This window comes from Misgurnus anguillicaudatus, chromosome 12, assembly GCF_027580225.2.
Source record: "Misgurnus anguillicaudatus chromosome 12, ASM2758022v2, whole genome shotgun sequence".
Taxonomy (NCBI): domain Eukaryota; kingdom Metazoa; phylum Chordata; class Actinopteri; order Cypriniformes; family Cobitidae; genus Misgurnus; species Misgurnus anguillicaudatus.
This window is the reverse complement of record NC_073348.2, coordinates 16,691,731-16,710,779: the sequence shown is the minus strand read 5'-3', so window position 1 is coordinate 16,710,779 and position 19,049 is coordinate 16,691,731. Positions and strand designations below refer to the sequence as shown.

At 39.9% G+C, this 19,049-nt stretch overlaps 2 protein-coding genes across 6 annotated transcripts in view; both read left to right on the top strand.

Annotated features, from left to right (window-relative positions):
- Positions 1-15,776, top strand: part of nln (neurolysin (metallopeptidase M3 family)) — a 32,088-nt gene extending 16,312 nt beyond the window's left edge. The window contains exons 8-13 of one of the 2 annotated variants that reach the window (XR_008645450.2): positions 8,792-9,158; positions 9,363-9,564; positions 10,943-11,129; positions 11,319-11,472; positions 14,809-14,945; positions 15,524-15,664. Coding sequence is in view for 1 of the 2 variants with exons in the window: in XM_055209058.2 (XP_055065033.2) it covers positions 8,792-9,158; positions 9,363-9,564; positions 10,943-11,129; positions 11,319-11,447; positions 14,809-14,945; positions 15,524-15,679 (1,178 nt within the window). In the remaining variant the exon portion in view is untranslated. Of the gene's footprint in view, positions 1-8,791; positions 9,159-9,362; positions 9,565-10,942; positions 11,130-11,318; positions 11,473-14,808; positions 14,946-15,523 lie in introns of both variants that reach the window. The other variant, XM_055209058.2, reaches the window with a different exon arrangement.
- A 2,303-nt stretch (positions 15,777-18,079) lies between these two features.
- Positions 18,080-19,049, top strand: part of erbin (erbb2 interacting protein) — a 108,350-nt gene continuing 107,380 nt past the window's right edge. For 3 of the 4 annotated variants that reach the window (XM_055209062.2, XM_055209060.2, XM_055209061.2), the window contains exon 1: positions 18,081-18,524. The gene's annotated coding sequence lies outside the window, so the exon portion shown is untranslated. Of the gene's footprint in view, positions 18,525-19,049 lie in introns of all 4 variants that reach the window. The other variant, XM_055209059.2, reaches the window with a different exon arrangement.

Here is a 19,049-nt window from a genome sequence, read left to right as displayed (position 1 = left end):
TTCGCCATGAATTTGTCGCCTCACCATGGCAGAACCGTTCGAGATATCAAAAATCCCTTCGCAATTTAGCAAGTACAATGTCTTGACATCCTGATCACCACGTTTGGTGTCAATCCCATTAATCCACTAGGAGGAGTATTTAAAAGTTCACTGCATGCATTTTTTAAACAATCCAAAATGGCCGACTTCCTGTTGGGCGGAGCTAATATGTTAGAGTACGAAAGTTGTTCAGGTCGATGAGATCTATATGCGTACCAACTTTCGTACATGTGCGTGCATGTTTGTCCGATCTAGGCACCAATGTTTTTTTTTCCATTACAGGGGGCGCTACAGAGCCCCCCTGCCACGCCCGTGTTCCAGCCTTTGGTTTTCTGCGATGACGGACGACTCTGAAATCTGTGCCAAATTTCAAGAGTTTTCGAGTATTTTAAGGCACTCAAAATTCCCAAAAGTGTTGAAAAAAAAAAAAAAAAAAAAAAATAATAATAATAAAAAATATAGCTGCAAGCAGCGATGGCGGGCCCTCGCACGTATTTTTACCGCTACACGGTGCCTCCGAGAAAACGATGCACGGTGGGCAAGTGCATCAAATGGGTAAATATCGGTGGACTATTTATGTTGTTACTGACCCATTTGGGGACTGGAGGTAAAAGAAACCCCACATTTTAGACAAACGGGGGGGGGGGGGGGCTAGTCAGCCACTAAATAGACACGCCTTTATCTGACCTTTTTGTCAACACTTCACAGTTGACAACTCTGATGTGTGTGCCAAATTTGAAGTTAATCTAAGCATGCCAAGAGGCTTAAATATTCCTGAAATAATAGTAAACTTTGATCCGTTGCCATGGCGACAGCGTTCGAGATGTCAAAAATCCCTTCGCATTTTATCATCTCCAATGTCTCGGCATCATGTTGACCACGTTTGGTGTCAATCGCATGAATGTCCTAGAAGGAGTATTGAAAAGTTCACTGCATGTAACTGTAAGCCTTAAATATGCCGGAAAATAAAAGCAAAGTTTGACACGTTGCCATGGGAACACCGTTTGAGATATCAAAATTCCCTTCGCAATTTATCATCTACAATGTCTCGGCATCATGGTCATCATGTTTGGTGTCAATCGCATGAATATTCTTGAAGGAGTATTGAAAAGTTCACTGGATGCAACTGAAGGGCTTAAATATGCCTTTAAAATGAAAGTAAAGTTTGACGCGTTGCCATGGGAACAACGTTCGAGATATCAAAAATCCCTTCGCAATTTATCATCTACAATGTCTTCGCATCATGTTGACCACTTTTGGTGTCAATCGCATAAACATTCTAGGAGGAGTATTTAAAAGAACATCACATGGAAATGTAAAAAAAATCAACCTTTGTGACTGCAACACTTCCTGGCGCCTGGTGGTGGCGCTATACCCGAGATTTACAATAGGCACATCGATGCGATCAGAATCTTCAGACGAACAAACACCCCGCGTGTCATCACAATAAGACATTTTTTGCCTTAGATATTAGACACTTCCTGTTTCTCTGATTTCGCCATGAATTTGTCGCCTCGCCATGGCAGAACCGTTCGAGATATCAAAAATCCCTTCGCAATTTAGCAAGTACAATGTCTCAGCTTCATGATCACCACGTTTGGTGTCAATCCCATTAATCCACTAGGAGGAGTATTTAAAAGTTCACCGCATGCATTTTTTAAACAATCCAAAATGGCCGACTTCCTGTTGGGCGGAGCTAATATGTTAGAGTACGAAAGTTTTTCGGGTCGATGAGATCTATATGCGTACCAACTTTCATACATGTGCGTACATGTTTGTCCGATCTGTGCACTACTGTTTGTTTTTGCATTACAGGGGGCGCTACAGAGCCCCCCTGCCACGCCCGTGTTCCAGCCTTTGGTTTTCTGCGATGACGGACGACTCTGACGTCTGTGCCAAATTTCAAGAGTTTTCGAGTATGTTAAGGCACTCAAAATTCCCAAAAGTGTTGAAAAAAATAATAAAAAAAAAAAAAATAAAAAAAATAATAAAAATAATAATCCGAGCAAAATCAATAGGGCTTCGCACCTTTCGGTGCAGGCCATTCTGGCCTGCTCCTCGGTGCTCGGGCCCTAAATATAGCTGCAAGCAGCAATGGCGGGCCCTCGCACGTTTTTTTTACCGCTACACGGTGCCTCCGAGAAAACGATGCAAAGTGGGCACGTGCATCAAGTGGGTTAATATCAGTGGACTATTTCATGTTGCTACTGACCAATTTGGGTACTGTAGGTAAAAGAAACCCCACATTTTAGACAAACGGGGGCGCTAGTGAGCCACTAAATAGACACGCCTTTATCTGACCTTTTTGTCAACACTTAACAGCCGACAACTCTCATGTGTGTGCCAAATTTAAAGTTAATCTAAGCATGCAAAGAGCCTTAAACATGCCTGAAATTAAAGTAAAGTTTGAAGCGTTGCCATGGCAACAGCGTTCGAGATGTCAAAAATTCCTTCGCAATTTATTATCTACCATGCCTCAGCATCATGTTGACCACTTTTGGTGTCAATCGCATGAAAATCCTAGGAGGAGTATTTAAAAGAACATTGCATGGAACTGTCAAAAAAATCCACCTTTGTGACTGACACACTTCCTGGTGCCTGGTGGTGGCGCTATACCCGAGACTCACAATAGGCACATCGATGCGATCGGAATCTTCAGACGAACAAACAACCCACATGTCATCACAATAAGACATTCTTTGGCTAAGATATTACACACTTCCTGTTTCTTTGATTTTGCCATGAATTTGTCGCTTCGCCATGGCAGAACCGTTCGAGATATCAAAAATCCCTTCGCAATTTAGCAAGTCCAATGTCTTGACATCATGATCACCACGTTTGGTGTCATTTGCATGAATCCCCTAGAAGGAGTATTCAAAAGTTCATCGTATGCATTTTTGAAACCATCCAAAATGGCCGACTTCCTGTTGGGCGGAGTTAATAGGTTTGATTGTGAAAGTTGTTCGGGTCGATGAGATCTATATACGTACGAACTCTAGTACATGTGCGTACATGTTTGCCCGATTTGTGCACCAATATTTTTTTTGCATTACAGGGGGCGCTACAGAGCCCTACTGCCACGCCCGTGTTCCAGCGTTTGCCCAGTTTTAATGGCCGACGACTTTGAGGTCTGTGCCAAATTCCCGGTGTTTTCGAGCATGTAAAGGCACCCAAAGTGCATGCCAAGTGCTTAAATATGCCTGAAAATGAAAGTAAAGTTTGACGTGTTGCCATGGGAGCAGCATTCGAGATATCAAAAATCCCTTCGCAATTTATCATCTACAATGCCTCAGCACCATGTTGACCACTTTTGGTGTCAATCGCATGAAAATCCTAGGAGGAGTATTTAAAAGTTTACCGCATGCAACTGTCAAAAAATCCACCTTTTGTGACTGCCACACTTCCTGTTGCCTGTTGGTGGCGCTATACCCGAAACTCACAATAGGCACATCGATGCGATCGGAATCGTTGGCCGAACATACACACTGCGTTTCATCCCAATAAGACATTTTTTGCTTTAGATATTAGACACTTCCTGTTTCTCTGAATTCGCCATAAATTTGTCGCCTCGCCATGGCAACACCGTTCGAGATATCAAAAATCCCTTCGCAATTTAGCAAGTCCAATGTCTCAGCATCATCTTCACCACGTTTGGTGTCAATCGTATGAATTCCCTAGGAGAAGTATTTAAAAGTTCATGACAAACACACTTCCTGGCCCCTGGTGGTGGCGCTAAACCCGGGAGTCACAATAGGCACATCGATGCGATCGGAATCTTCAGACGAACAAACACCCCGCGTGGCATCACAATAAGACATTTTTTGGCTTAGATAATAGACACTTCCTGTTTCTCTAAATTCGCCATGACTTTGTCGCCTCGCCATGGCAGAACCGTTCGAGATATCAAAAATCCCTTCGCAATTTAGCAAGTACAATGTCTTGACATCATGATCACCACGTTTGGTGTCAATCCCATGAATCCCCTAGAAGGAGTATTTAAAAGTTCACCGCATGCATTTTTTGAACAATCCAAAATGGCCGACTTCCTGTTGGGCGGAGCTAAAATGTTAGAGGGCGAAAGTTGTTCGGGTCGATGAGATCTATATGCGTACCAACTCTCGTACATGTGCGTACATGTTTGCCCGATCTGTGCACCAATGGTTTTTTTTGCATTACAGGGGGCGCTACAGAGCCCCCGTGCCACGCCCGTGTTCCAGCCTTTGCCCGTTCGCAATGACGGACGACTTTGACGTCTGTGCCAAATTTCAAGAGTTTTCGAGTATGTTAAGGCACCCAAAATGCCCAAAAGTGTTAAAAAAAATAAAAATAAAAATAAAAAAAAAAAAAAAAAAAAAAACAAATATAGCTGCAAGCAGCGATGGCGGGCCCTCGCACGTTATTTTTCCGCTACACGGTGCGTCCGAGAAAACGATGCACGGTGGGCAAGGGCCTCAAGTGGGTAAATATCAGTGGGCTATTTAATGTTGTTACTGACCCATTTGGGGACTGTAGGTAAAAGAAACCCCACATTTTAGACAAACGGGGGGGGGGCTAGTCAGCCACTAAATAGACACGCCTTTATCTGACCTTTTTGTCAACACTTAACTGCCAACAACTCTGATGTGTGTGCCAAATTTAAAGTTAATCCAAACACGCCAAGAGCCTTAAAAAAGTCTTAAATAAAAGTAAAGTTTGACGCGTTGCCATGGGAACAGCGTTCGAGATGTCAAAAATTCCTTCGCAATTTAGCATCTCCAATGTCTCAGCATCATGTTGACCACTTCTGGTGTCAATCGAATGAATATTCTAGAAGGAGTATTTAAAAGTTCACTGCATGGAACTGAAAGGCTTCAATATGCCTTTAAAATGAAAGTAAAGTTTGACACGTTGCCATGGGAACAGCATTCGAGATATCAAAAATCCCTTCGCAATTTATCATCTACAATGTCTCAGCATCATGTTGACCACTTTTGGTGTCAATCGAATGAATATCCTAGAAGGAGTATTTAAAAGAACATCGGATGGAACTGTCAAAAAAATCCACCTTTGTGACTGACACACTTCCTGGCGCCTGGTGGTGGCGCTATACCCGAGACTCACAATAGGCACATCGATGCGATCGGAATCTTCAGACGAACAAACACCCCGCGTGTCATCACAATAAGACATTTTTTGCCTTAGATATTAGACACTTCCTGTTTCTCTGATTTCGCCATGACTTTGTCGCTTCGCCATGGCAGAACCGTTCGAGATATCAAAAATCCCTTCGCAATTTAGCAAGTACAATGTCTCGACATCATGATCACCACGTTTGGTGTCAATCCCATGAATCCCCTAGAAGGAGTATTCAAAAGTTCACCGCATGCATTTTTTAAACAATCCGAAATAGCCGACTTCCTGTTGGGCGGAGCTTAAATGTTAGAGGGCGAAAGTTGTTCGGGTCGATGAGATCTATATGTGTACCAACTCTCGTACATGTGCGTACATTTTTGCCCGATCTGTGCCCCAATGTTTGTTTTTGCATTACAGGGGGCGCTACAGAGCTCCCTTGCCACGCCCGTATTCCAGCCTTTGCATGAGCCTAGTGGCACGCGACTCTGACGTGTGTGCCAAATTTCAAGACTTTTCGAGTATGTTAAGGCTCCCAAATTAGCACAAGTGTTGAAAAAAATAAAAAAAATAAAAAAAAAAAAAATAATAAATTCGAGCAAAAACAATAGGGCTTCGCACCTTTCGGTGCAGGCCATTCTGGCCTGCTCCTCGGTGCTCGGGCCCTAATAAATTCGAGCAAAAACAATAGGGCTTCGCACCTTTCGGTGCAGGCCATTCTGGCCTGCTCCTCGGTGCTCGGGCCCTAAATATAGCTGCAAGCAGCAATGGCGGGCCCTTGCACGTTTTTTTTCCGCTACACGGTGCCTCCAAGAAAATGACGCAAAGTGGGCACGTGCATCAAGTGGGTAAATATCAGTGGACTATTTCATGTTGCTACTGACCAATTTGGGTACTGTAAATAAAAGAAACCCCACATTTAGACAAACGGGGGCGCTAGTGAGCCACTAAATAGACATGCCTTTATCTGACCTTTTTGTCGACACTTAACAGCTGACAACTCTCATGTGTGTGCCAAATTTAAAGTTAATCTAAGCACGCCAAGAGCCTTAAATATGCCTGAAATTAAAGTAAAGTTTGAAGCGTTGCCATGGAAACAGCGTTCGAGATGTCAAAAATTCCTTCGCAATTTAGCATCTACAATGTCTCAGCATCATGTTGACCACTTTTGGTGTAAATCGCATAAACATTCTAGGAGAAGTATTTTAAAGAACATCACATGGAACTGTCAAAAAAATCAACCTTTGTGACTGCAACACTTCCTGGCGCCTGGTGGTGGCGCTATACCCGAGACTCACAAAATAGGCACATCGATGCAATTAGAATCTTCAGACGAACAAACACCCCGTGTGTCATCATAATAAGACATTTTTTACCTTAGATATTAGACACTTCCTGTTTCTCTGATTTCGCCATGAATTTGTCGCCTCGTCATGGCAGAACCGTTCGAGATATCAAAAATCCCTTCGCAATTTACCAAGTACAATGTCTCGGCATCATGATCACCACGTTTGGTGTCAACCCCATGAATTCCCTAGAAGGAGTATTCAAAAGTTCACAGTATGCTTTTTTGAAACCATCCAAAATGGCCGACTTCCTGTTGGGCGGAGCTAATAGGTTTGATTGTGAAAGTTGTTCGGGTCGATGGGATCTATATCTGTACCAACTCTGGTACATGTGCGTACATGTTTGCCCGATTTGTGCACCAATATTTTTTTTGCATTACAGGGGGCGCTACAGAGCCCTACTGCCACGCCCGTGTTCCAGCGTTTGTCCGGTCCTAATGGCCGACGACTTTGAGGTCTGTGCCAAATTCCCGGTGTTTTCGAGCATGTTAAGGCACCCAAAGTGCATGCCAAGTGCTTAAATATGCCTGAAAATGAAAGTAAAGTTTGACGTGTTGCCATGGGAGCAGCATTCGAGATATCAAAAATCCCTTCGCAATTTATCATCTACAATGTCTCAGCATCATGTTGACCACTTTTGGTGTCAATCGCATGAAAATCCTAGAAGGAGTATTTAAAAGAACATCGGATGGAACTGTCAAAAAAATTCACCTTTGTGACTGACACACTTCCTGGTGCCTGTTGGTGGCGCTATACCCGAGACTCACAATAGGCACATCGATGCAATCGGAATCCTTGACCGAACATACACACTGCGTTTCATCCCAATAAGACATTTTTTGCTTTAGATATTAGACACTTCCTGTTTCTCTGAATTCGCCATAAATTTGTCACCTCGCCATGGCAACACCGTTCGAGATATCAAAAATCCCTTCGCAATTTAGCAAGTCCAATGTCTCAGCATCATGTTCACCACGTTTGGTGTCAATCGTATGAATTCCCTAGGAGAGGTATTTAAAAGTTCATGACTGACACACTTCCTGGCGCCTGGTGGTGGCGCTATACCCGGGAGTCACAATAGGCACATCAATGCGATCAGAATCTTCAGACGAACAAACACCCCGCATGGCATCACAATAAGACATTTTTTGGCTTAGATATTAGACACTTCCTGTTTCTCTGATTTCGCCATAAATTTGTCGGCTCGCCATGGCAGAAACGTTCGAGATATCAAAAATCCCTTCGCAATTTAGCAAGTCCTATGTCTCGACATCATGTTCACCACTTTTGGTGTCAATCGCACGCATCCTCTAGGAGGAGTATTTAAAAGTTCAACGCATGCATATTTTAAACAATCCAAAATAGCTGACTTCCTGTTGGGCGGAGCTTAAATGTTAGAGGGCGAAAGTTGTTCGGGTCGATGAGATCTATATGGGTACCAACTCTCGTACATGTGCGTACATGTTTGCACGATCTTTGCGTCAATGGGTTTTTTTGCATTACAGGGGGCGCTACAGAGCCCCCGTGCCACGCCCGTATTCCAGCCTTTGCCTGGTCGCAATGACGGACGACTTTGATGTCAGTGCCAAATTTCAAGAGTTTTAGAGTATGTTTAGGCACCCAAAATGCCCAAAAGTGTTAAAAAAAATAAAAAAAAAAAAAAAAAAAAAAAAAAGAATAAATCCGAGCAAAAACAATAGGGCTTCGCACCTTTCGGTGCAGGCCATTCTGGCCTGCTCCTCGGTGCTCGGGCCCTAATAAAAAAAAAAATAATAAATTCGAGCAAAACCAATAGGGCTTCGCACCTTTCGGTGCAGGCCATTCTGGCCTGCTCCTCGGTGCTCGGGCCCTAATAATAAACGAAGCAAAAACAATAGGGCTTTGCACCCACGGTGCAGGCCATTCTGGCCTGCTCCTCGGTGCTCGGGCCCTAATAAAGTAGATTACAAATTTTAGGTAAAGCGCATCAAAACTACACTGAGCTAACGTTACCGTGTAAAATGTGTACTATATAATGTATACAATCTTAACTACATATCGGCTGCCAAATGGCAGTCTCCACTCGTGTTTAGGAAACCAAAACATTTGTTATACATTTGTTATTTGTTATTTTATAACAAGGTATTTGTTCCAGAGTTCAGTTTAGCCAATAGCCAGACCATTAAACAAACAAAGAGGGAAGTTAAGTTCCATCCAGACGCGTAACGGCAACAATGTGCGTACGTCTGATGAAACCGTCTATACAGTATATAATATATGTGGCAAATCTAAACTAAAATGACTGTTATGCTCTCCAGATGAGTTGTATGAAAAGTTAAAACCAGTAGGCGAACAGGAAAGACTTTATTTGGTGTCACTCAAACATGCTGAGTGCAAGAGGCGGGGCTTGCTGTTTGATGGACAGATCCACGCATGGGACATGCCGTATTATATGAACCAGGTGGAACAAGTGAAGTATGCAGTGGATAAGGACAAACTGATCGAGTACTTTCCTCTGGAGGTGGTGACTGAGGGTCTGCTAAATATATATCAAGATCTGTTGGGTCTGAAGTTCCAGCATGTGAAGAACGCTCATGTTTGGCATGATAGCGTGAAGCTCTACTCTGTATTGGACTCCGTGAATGGAGATGAGATCGGACAGTTTTATCTGGACCTGCATCCCAGGTAAACCTTTTTAGAAGCATTCTACTGAAATGATAAAATATATAAAGAAATTACTTATATGACTAGAGGTTTCCTGTTGAGCTTTTTTGTGCCAGTCCACTGACTTTGATGGGGGTTTATGTTACAATGCTATACTTGACTTATAAGATCATGCCGATTAAGTTCATTTGATTTCAGTATACATTTAGATGTTTTACTCTTCAGGAAGGGTAAATATGGCCATGCTGCTTGCTTTGGGCTACAGCCAGGTTGTCTTGGTCCTGATGGGAAACGTAGGATCCCAGTTGCCGCCATGGTGGCCAACTTCACAAAACCCACACCTAATTGGCCATCCCTACTGCAGCACCATGAGGTGGAGACATTCTTCCATGAGTTTGGACACGTCATGCATGAGATCTGCTCCAGGGTATGTCAACATTCACAAAGTCTGAGTCCACATTGATTAAAACTTTTTATAAATAAAACACAAATTCTGCTGTAGGTCACAAAGCAACTGTAAGCACATTAAGGGCCAAGGTCACATTTCTTTGCTTCCATTTAGCGCACAAGATGTTCTTCTGAAGATTCTCAAATTATGCTAGTAAAAAAGCGGTCATGGACTCCAAGAACTTAATGATTGATGATAATCCCAGCATGATTTGAGAATCCTACAGGGAACATCTTGTGTTGCATCTTTGATTGCTGTCCTTGAGATACAGCTGATGTATCTAAATAGTTTTTTGTTTAAGGCCAGATTGACATGTTACCAAGAAAATAAACATCTTGTTTATGTACTCTTTTATTCTTTCTTGTCTGTAGTTTAAAAATAGAAAATCGGAAATCGGTATTAAAATCATCCAAGTTGCTTGTAAAAAATCGACAATCAGAACTGGTCTAGAAAAGTCATGATTGGGGCATCACTAATTTTACATCTGAATAAAAATGAAAGGATTAGTCCATTTTCTTTAAAAAATCCATATAATTTGCTCATCACCATGTCGTCCGGGATGTTGGTGTCTTTTTTTGTTCAGTCGAGAAGAAGTTGTGTTTTTTGAGGAAAACATTCCAGGATTTTTCTCATTTTAATGGACTTTAATGGACCCCAACACTTAACAGTTTTAATGCAGTTTGGAATTGCGATTTCGGGGGACTCTGGACGGTCCCAAGCGAGGCATAAGGGTCTTGTCTAAGTGAACTGACACAAAGACATTAATTAGTATCATTCAACACAACAACATCGGAACGGTCCTCTTTCTCCACACTTGTAAACACTGGGGTGTAGTTTGATACATCATCCGTGACCTCTTGACGTGATGACGTATTACGTGAGGTCGCGCTGGCACGTCACAGGACCGGAGGAAGACGAGAAGTTGTGGTTTAAAAGTGCATATTTTTTATTTTTCTTGCCAAAAATGACAATTTTTTCGCTGGATGGGATGCTTATGCCTCGTTTGGGATCGTTTGGAGGTCTTTGGGGCTGCAGTTTTGAACTGCATTGGAACTCTTAAGTTTTGGGGTCCATTAAAATCCTGGAATGTTTTCCTCAAAAAACATAATTTCTTCTCGACTGAACAAAGAAAGACATCAACGTTTTGGATGACATGGTGGTGAGTAAATTGTCTGGATTTTTTTTAAGAAAATTGACTAATCCTGTAAAATAAAAGCATTTTCAGTAATTATCTTATACGAAATAACTTTTATTGTCCTAAGCTGATATATGGACTTCAGCTGTTGTTGCGCCTTTGTTATATAAATAGAAAGTCACATTTGTTTGCACATATAGTTTGTCAACCTCAATGTTCCAGACTCGCTATGCAGAGTTCAGTGGGACACAGGTAGAGACGGATTTTGTGGAGGTACCGTCTCAGATGCTGGAGAACTGGGTTTGGGAGAAGGAGCCGCTAAGAAGGATGTCCCGCCACTATAAAGATGGCAGCCCGATTCCTGACAGCTTGCTGAATAATCTCATTGCCTCCAGAGTGGCCAACACTGGTCAGTTTGTCTATCTGTTTTGTTTTCCCACACATTTTGTTTCATTTTATTACACAAACAAACACAACTTTTGGTTTTTTCTGTTACTTTAAATGTCTTCTATAGATACTGTATGTATGTGTATAATGGGTGATTCATGCAAACATATTGAAAGGAGTAGTTTTACTGTAAAGCTGTCTCTGTTTGCAGGTCTAATGAACCTCAGACAGATTGTTCTCAGTAAAGCTGACCAGTCACTCCACACTAAGGACTCTGCTGATACTGCTGCTGAGTTTGCCAAACACAGTAAAGAGATCCTGGGGATCCCTGCCACACCAGGTCATAAACACGTCATAACTGGCTTGTAAGGATGTAACAGCCTTGTGATGTGTAGTCAACGCGGCTAAGAATAAAACACACTAGACTTTGACGCTAATAATATCTTGATTTATCGTCTTAGAGTTAAGTCTGAAGAGCTGCTGTAGAGTATTATGTTTATGGGGATATTGTAAAAAATGTGGTCAGTCCACAAAGGCTTTAAAAAAGTGGACAATAATAAATCTTTACGATATCGATGTCACTATGAGCTAATTAACATATTACTGTTCAAATCTACATATCAAAGGCTATTCAGTATTCAGTTACTTCATTTTCAACTTTATATATTATTAAATTGTTAAGTTAATATCAAAGCTAATTTACATATTATATGAGGGTTGGACAGAGTTTGGAAAATAGTCATGAAAACGAACCTGTGGTAAAAAAAACTTTAACTCTTCAGGCGCCGTCACACCAAAGATGATGAAAATTTTACAGTGAATAACTTATTAAAAGTTTAAACAATCATTTAAATTTAGGCAAATAGTGGAATCCACACTACAACTACGAAGATAATGATACAGAGGGTTGCTATCTTTGTGATACTTTTGTGTGTGTTTTGTCTGTGGATGAACGATAAAAAATGAACAGCCAATCAAAATCCATTTGAATTTAAAGGGTTTGTGCAGTTAAAATATGAAGTTGCAGCACGCAAGCTATGAATTCACATAACATTATGGCCTATTGGTGTGGATGCTAAGGTACTTAAACTATAGGTATATTTTTCGTCATCATTCTGGTGTGAATGGGCCTTAGGCCGGCTCGCACTACAGCAGGGGTCGGCAAGTAACTTTGGCCGCGGGCCAATATTTTTTTAGCCAGTAGATGGCGGGCCAGCTGTTGTTGCCACACTTACATGTCTTATTTTGAATTCGCCTAGTCTATACAGGATTTTAAAAATCTTGGCCAATTATGAAATCTTCTTTAAAACATGCTAAACTTTAAAACTACAATATCTGAAATCATGCTTCATCACACACAGGGTTCCCACAGGTACTTGAAATCCTTGAAAGTTTGTGATTCTGGGGAAGAAGGTCAAGGCCCTGGGAAGTTTTTGAAAATATACATACATAGATACAGGTCATTGAAAGTGCTTGAATCTATTTCATGCAATAAGTTTTCTATGAAAATCCATATTACTCCCTGTGTAGTGTAGGATAATATAAAAATTCTAGACTTTTTAAGCCCACATGCTAAACTTTAAATGATTATAATGATTATACAGTGAGGAAGATAAGTATTTGAACACCTCTTAGAAAGTTCTCCCACTTAGAAATCATGGAGGGGTATTAGATTGTCATCGTGGGTGCATGTCCACTGTGAGAGACATAATAATAAATATAAAAAAAAACAGAAATCACAATGTATGATTTTTTTTTAACTATTTATTTGTGTGATACAGCTGCAAATAAGTATTTGAACACCTGTCTATCAGCCAGAATTCTGACCCTCAAAGACCTGTTAGTCTGCCTTTAAAATGTCCACCTCCACTCCATTTATTATCCTAAATTAGATGCACCTGTTTGAGGTCGTTAGCTGCATAAAGACACCTGTCCACACCATACAATCAGTAAGAATCCAACTACTAACATGACCAAGACCAAAGAGCTGTCCAAAGACACTAGAGACAAAATTGTACACCCCCACAAGGCTGGAAAAGGCTATGGGGAAATTGCCAAGCAGCTTGGTGAAAAAAGATCCACTGTTGGAGCAATCATTAGAAAATGGAAGAAGCTAAACATGACTGTCAATCTCCCTTGGACTGGGGCTCCATGCAATATCTCACCTTGTGGGGTCTCAATGATCCTAAGATAGGTGAGAAATCAGCCCAGAACTACATGAGAGGAGCTGGTCAATGACCTGAAAAGAGCTGGGACCACCGTTTCCAAGGTTACTGTTGGTAATGCACTAAGACGTCATGGTTTAAAATCATCAATGGCATGGAAGGTTTCCCTGCTTAAACCAGCACATGTCCAGGCCCGTTTTAAGTTTGCCAATGACCATTTGGATGATCCAGAGGAGTCATGGGAGAAAGTCATGTGGTCAGATTAGACCAAAATATAACTTTCTGGTTATAATTCCACTAAACTGAGTGGCTCTGTAAGAAGCATATCAAGGTTCTGGCGTGGCCTAGCCAGTCTCCAGACCTAAACCCAATAGAGAATCTTTGGAGGCAGCTCAAACTTCTTGTTTCTCAGTGACAGGCCAGAAACCTGACTGATCTAGAGAAGATCTGTGTGGAGGAGTGGGCAAAAGTGTGTGCGAACCTGATGAAAAATTACAGGAAACGTTTGACCTCTGTAATTGCAAACAAAGGCTACTGTACCAAATATTAACATTGATTTTCTCAGGTGTTCAGGTACTTATTTGCAGCCGTGTCATACAAATAAATGGTTAGGAAGTCGTGCATTGTGATTTCTGGATTTTTTTTGGATTGTGTCTCTCGCGGTGGACGTGCACCTGCGGTGGCAATTTCGGACCCTCCATGATTTCAAATACTTATTTTCCTCAATGTGTCTTCTATATGCGAATGTTGATTCATACCTAAATGCTTTTATGCATAGTTGTGTTTGACACATAAAAACTTCTCTGGTTACGTATGTCTCAGGGAACTGTTGTTCCCTGAGAAAGAACGAGACGCTGTATCTCCTTAACACCGTCTTTGGCAATATTTCAGATAGATATTGATATACTTCCTGGCTCCCGCATCACCCTGTCTTTGTCGTTAAGCCTCACCATTGGTTGGATTTGATATACACATTTGATATACGCACTTACCGCTGGAGGCGTCCCCAAAGTGTCACCACAGTGACGCAGCGGGAGTTCACTCGAAGGGGAACTGTAACAATATATCTTAAAAGGTAAAACAATGTACCTTGCTCTCACTTGAAATGTGTCCCCACATTTGAATTTGTCCTTGAATTTGAGGGTATTGCACCAAGAAAGTCCTTGAAAGGTCCTTGAATTTAAAGTTAACTAAGGTGTGGGAACCCTGCACACACTACATGATATTATTAATGTTATTGTGCCAGAAGGAGGGCTTTAAATCACCTCACGGGGAAGCAGATTTAAATTGATTGTTCACCTCAAAACGAAACTTCTGTCCTTATTTATGCACTCTCATGTTGATCTAAACCTATATGAGTTTTTTCTGATAAACACAGAAAATATTTTGATAAATGATGGTAAAAACACAGCTGACTGTACCCACTGACTCCCATAGTATTTGTTTTTCCTACTACGGAAGTCAATGGGTACCATAATCTCTGTTGTTGCTATCGTTTCTCAAAATATCTTCTTTTGTGTTATATTTCTACCACAGGTACAAACATGACGGCTAGTTTCAGTCATTTGGCAGGAGGATATGATGGTCAGTATTATAGCTATCTGTGGAGTGAAGTCTATTCGATGGATATCTTTTTCAGTCGGTTTAAAAAGGAAGGAATCATGAATCCAAAGGTGTGTTATACTCTGTCATATTGAGAAATTTTAATGGAGGACTGTAAAAGATTAGTCATTATTTTAATTGATAGTTAATACATGACTGATTTAGCAGCATTTCTTCATTATATTTATATATTTAGCTTTTTTTCCAAGAATGACATACATTTTAGTTACTGATGAGAAACTGCTGTGGTCAGCAGGCTCAAATCATGTGATTCTGAGTAATTGACTACCCAGATACTAGCATATGTAGATACTACAGAAATAGTACTAACTTCTATTTAGGGGAAGATGACTCCCACATTTGGGTTTCATTAAAGAAGTGTAGAGTTCTTGTTTTTATTTTATAATTATCCATGGTTTGTTTATAATAAAGGAAGCACACCTATGACCTTCTTATCAAGCTTCTTTTTGTATGGCTGTACAGCAGCACCCATAGCTGATTATAACCATGTTGGCTATGCCAAATAATGTGATTCAGCCATGACCATAACCAAAATATAACACAGGTATACAGCATATGATGTGTTATTTCTTGCGTACAGTATGTGATCTAGTATGAATATTATATGTTTGTGTATTTTGACCTGCAGGTGGGCAGGGAATACAGGCATGTAGTGCTGGAGGCTGGAGGCTCAGTGGATGGTATGGATATGTTGAAAAAGTTTCTGGGTCGTGAGCCATGCCAGGACGCATTTATTCAATGTAAAGGACTCGGTCAAACAATCACGGAACAAAATTCACATTGACTTTGCACAATGAAGTGAATAAAGAGATCTATCAAATGAAAGTTTTCATTTTATTTATACAGATGATGTTATACAAAATAAAATGTTATAGATTTTATGTAGGCTGATGTCTTTGTTGTTGGAGGATTTAAAAATAAAAGTTTAATAAATATTTGTATTAGTAGTGTTGTCAAGGTCATATACTCTATATTTTATGCTTATTTTATCCACATGGCTAGTTTTGTATAACAACTTCTAAGGATCAGTATTAGTGTTTTCTCTGTTACTTTGTTTTAATACCCTTCATTAATTTTAGTTTACATTAAAATTTAGTGTATTTTGTTACAACTTTTATTTCATGTAATGTATCTCTACATCCAGCTGATTAATAAGTATTCACACTGAGATGATGTGTTGGCAAAGTTAGAAATAAAAATTAAAATCTGTTTTGAAATCATTTGCTTAATCGTTAATCATTGCAAATCATTGTTTCAGAAGATGTATTAAGCAGTTAAAATCTTGATGTAATATATGAAAAGATCTGATGCTAATATTAATACAAATATGTGTTCTGAAGCAATCAACAAAAATAGAAAAAAAGTATATAGAATAATACATAAGGAAGAAAGGAAGCCAAGGGAAAAATAAAACTGATCAAATAAGTTGAGTATCAAATAACAATATTGTAAAGCTCACACAACTTTACGGTCTTTATAGCCTCATATATATATATATATATATATATATATATATATATATATATATATATATATATATATATATATATATATATATATATATATATATATATATATATATATATAAGCTTTATCTCAGACAACAAAATCATAAAATTTGTTTTCTTATTTTTTAAACTTACAATTATGAATATGAGATTTGGTCAAAAGTAGACATAAAATAAGTAAAAGTCATTAAGTCATTTTTATTTGGGATAATCAGTAAAGCCAAATAAAATATTCTCCCATAAAAGGGAGAGATTTGTGATTTGGTTTCGATCTATGGTTTCGATCCAGTGACGTATACATGTTGTGCTTTGGTTGCCTAGACGACGTGTTAAGAGCCTTTTACACACTTCCGGATTTCTGACTTCCGGATTAGACGCCTCGGGGTAAACAATTCAAACTATTCGTCGTAACAAACAATGGCAAAGTCTATAATTTTGCATACAAATAAGTGTAAAATAGATGCAATTATGCTGCTTAAGCACATATAAATGAAACGCCTCAATAAAATTTAAAGTGACAATGACAGTAGGCGAACACCTGGTGGAGACAAACATTAACTTTTGACTTTGAATAGAAAGTATATTACCGTGAGTCAGCGTTAGATCAATGACTACTTTGTATTAATGTTTATGTTTATCAACATTTAGTATAGCCTACTTTTTTGTGAATATAAAATAAATACTGTAAATTAAATTACTGTCTTGTGTATTGTCATTTTTCACATGTGGGTCCTTTTATAAACTAGTAAAACAGTAGTTTGTCTTGGGATAAAAAATTGTTTAGCGTCATATTTAAATAAGATAAAATGATTGATTGTACTGAAAAATCCAACATAAGCTGGTGAGCTGGTTTTAACTGATCTCCCAGCTTGGATTTAACTCTTTTTTCTGGTGTAGTAAGCTGGTCTAGCTGTGTTTTGGTCACTTTTTAAGCTGGTCAGGCTGGAAGGCCAGCTGACACACCAGCTTTGCCAGGCTGGGAGGACCAACTTAAACCAGCTACCAGCTTATGCTGGTCTTAGCTGGATTTTTTAGTAGGGTGAGTTTTTGCTTATCTTTTTTTTGTTAAATCCATGATAAAGAACCTCTAAATAACTATTCAAAATGTATTAAGAATTATGGAACTCGTGTTGTTGTGTTTTTTTAAGCCAACAAAATGCAGCCAACAAAACTTGTGAAAAAATGTAGACCTCCCTACCACTACGTTTCAAAAGAAAAATGTGAATGTGATTCAATCCCTGTGATGTGAGGATTGATGAAGACCAACAGGACCGAAAATGCCAGTTTTAGCTCTAACGTTGTGAAGATCGATTCATTTTAACGAATCCGTCAACGAATTATTACAACGAACCGTTACGATTCGTTTCTTTTCTTTATTAAAGTTTAAAGCCATTCATTTGTATACTCCTCTCTTTTTATATTAAGTCACGTTGCTTTTATTAATGAAAAATTATCTATTTTAAAGTACCATGATTTAGTACAATCGTGGTATGTATTATCAGCTGTGTTATTTTTTTATAAAGATATGTAATTATTTCAGAATGCTACCCACTTTACTCTTCACACAGTTTTCAACCAAATTTGAAATGATTCACAAACGCTAAACGATTCGGTTTGATCGATTCGTTACGTTGAACGCGGTTCAATCGAATCACTACAACGAACCGATTCAAATAAACGGTTCCACCATTTAGCACAACTGGAGCGCAGACCGTCCCAAAGCTTTGCTGCTGCTTCAGTGCTCCATCACTTCAGTGACTGCTCCTTCGTGTCTCAATGTAAATTAACTACGCCGGCGACCTTTTAGGTCGCACTGTTTATTACAAAGACATTTTTTGGTAAACCTTTCGTGTCGTCGAACCATTTTTCTATCACCAAGGAAACTTCCAAGCAGCTGTGGCTAAGTTTCCGTCGAGCGGTCGGTGTAGTAAAGAATGCGTTAGCTCGTTCAGCTAGCAGCAGCTTTCTTCGGGATTTCCAGCATCAGGAGTGAGCTAGCACTGAGATTCGTTGGGCTTTAAATGGTTTTTGTGCCTCCAAACGGGATCTGACCCTTATGGATTAACCGAACGATTTCGTCTGGTAAATGAACGGAGATAATCGGAAAAGGTTCAGTTTAAGGTGAGTACGAGACATTTTTATTCGTCCTTCAAGCCGACTCGGTGTATGGTGTCTTACTGTTAGCCGTATCGTGCTAAGAATGGTGGGGTGGACGTTTGTTTGGGTCCTTATTCTCAAAGCCTGTCAAATTCGGCATTAATTGTCCAACAAGGGCGTTTTGTTGCGTACCAACATATACACATATAAGCCTTTTTTGTACTGTGACCAATGCAACGCGTGTATTATCATAGACAAGACTGACTGGATAGGGGACGGTGTTTAAACGCTCGCTTAAGACATCAATTCCACGTCTCTGTCATAAAAATCACATTTTAATAGATTTAATATTTTCCAAACAACATAGTAAGGTTTCTTTTTACACTTTCTTTTTTAACATATGGTTTGACGTTCAGGTGTTGTGTATGTACAACCCTATACACATCCTGTTTTCGGTCTCGTATTGAAAGGACAGTGTGGTCGAGTCGGGACGCGGGAGATCCTGTACAATGTAACGTGTTTTTGTCGGTGTATCGTTTTGCTTTGCCT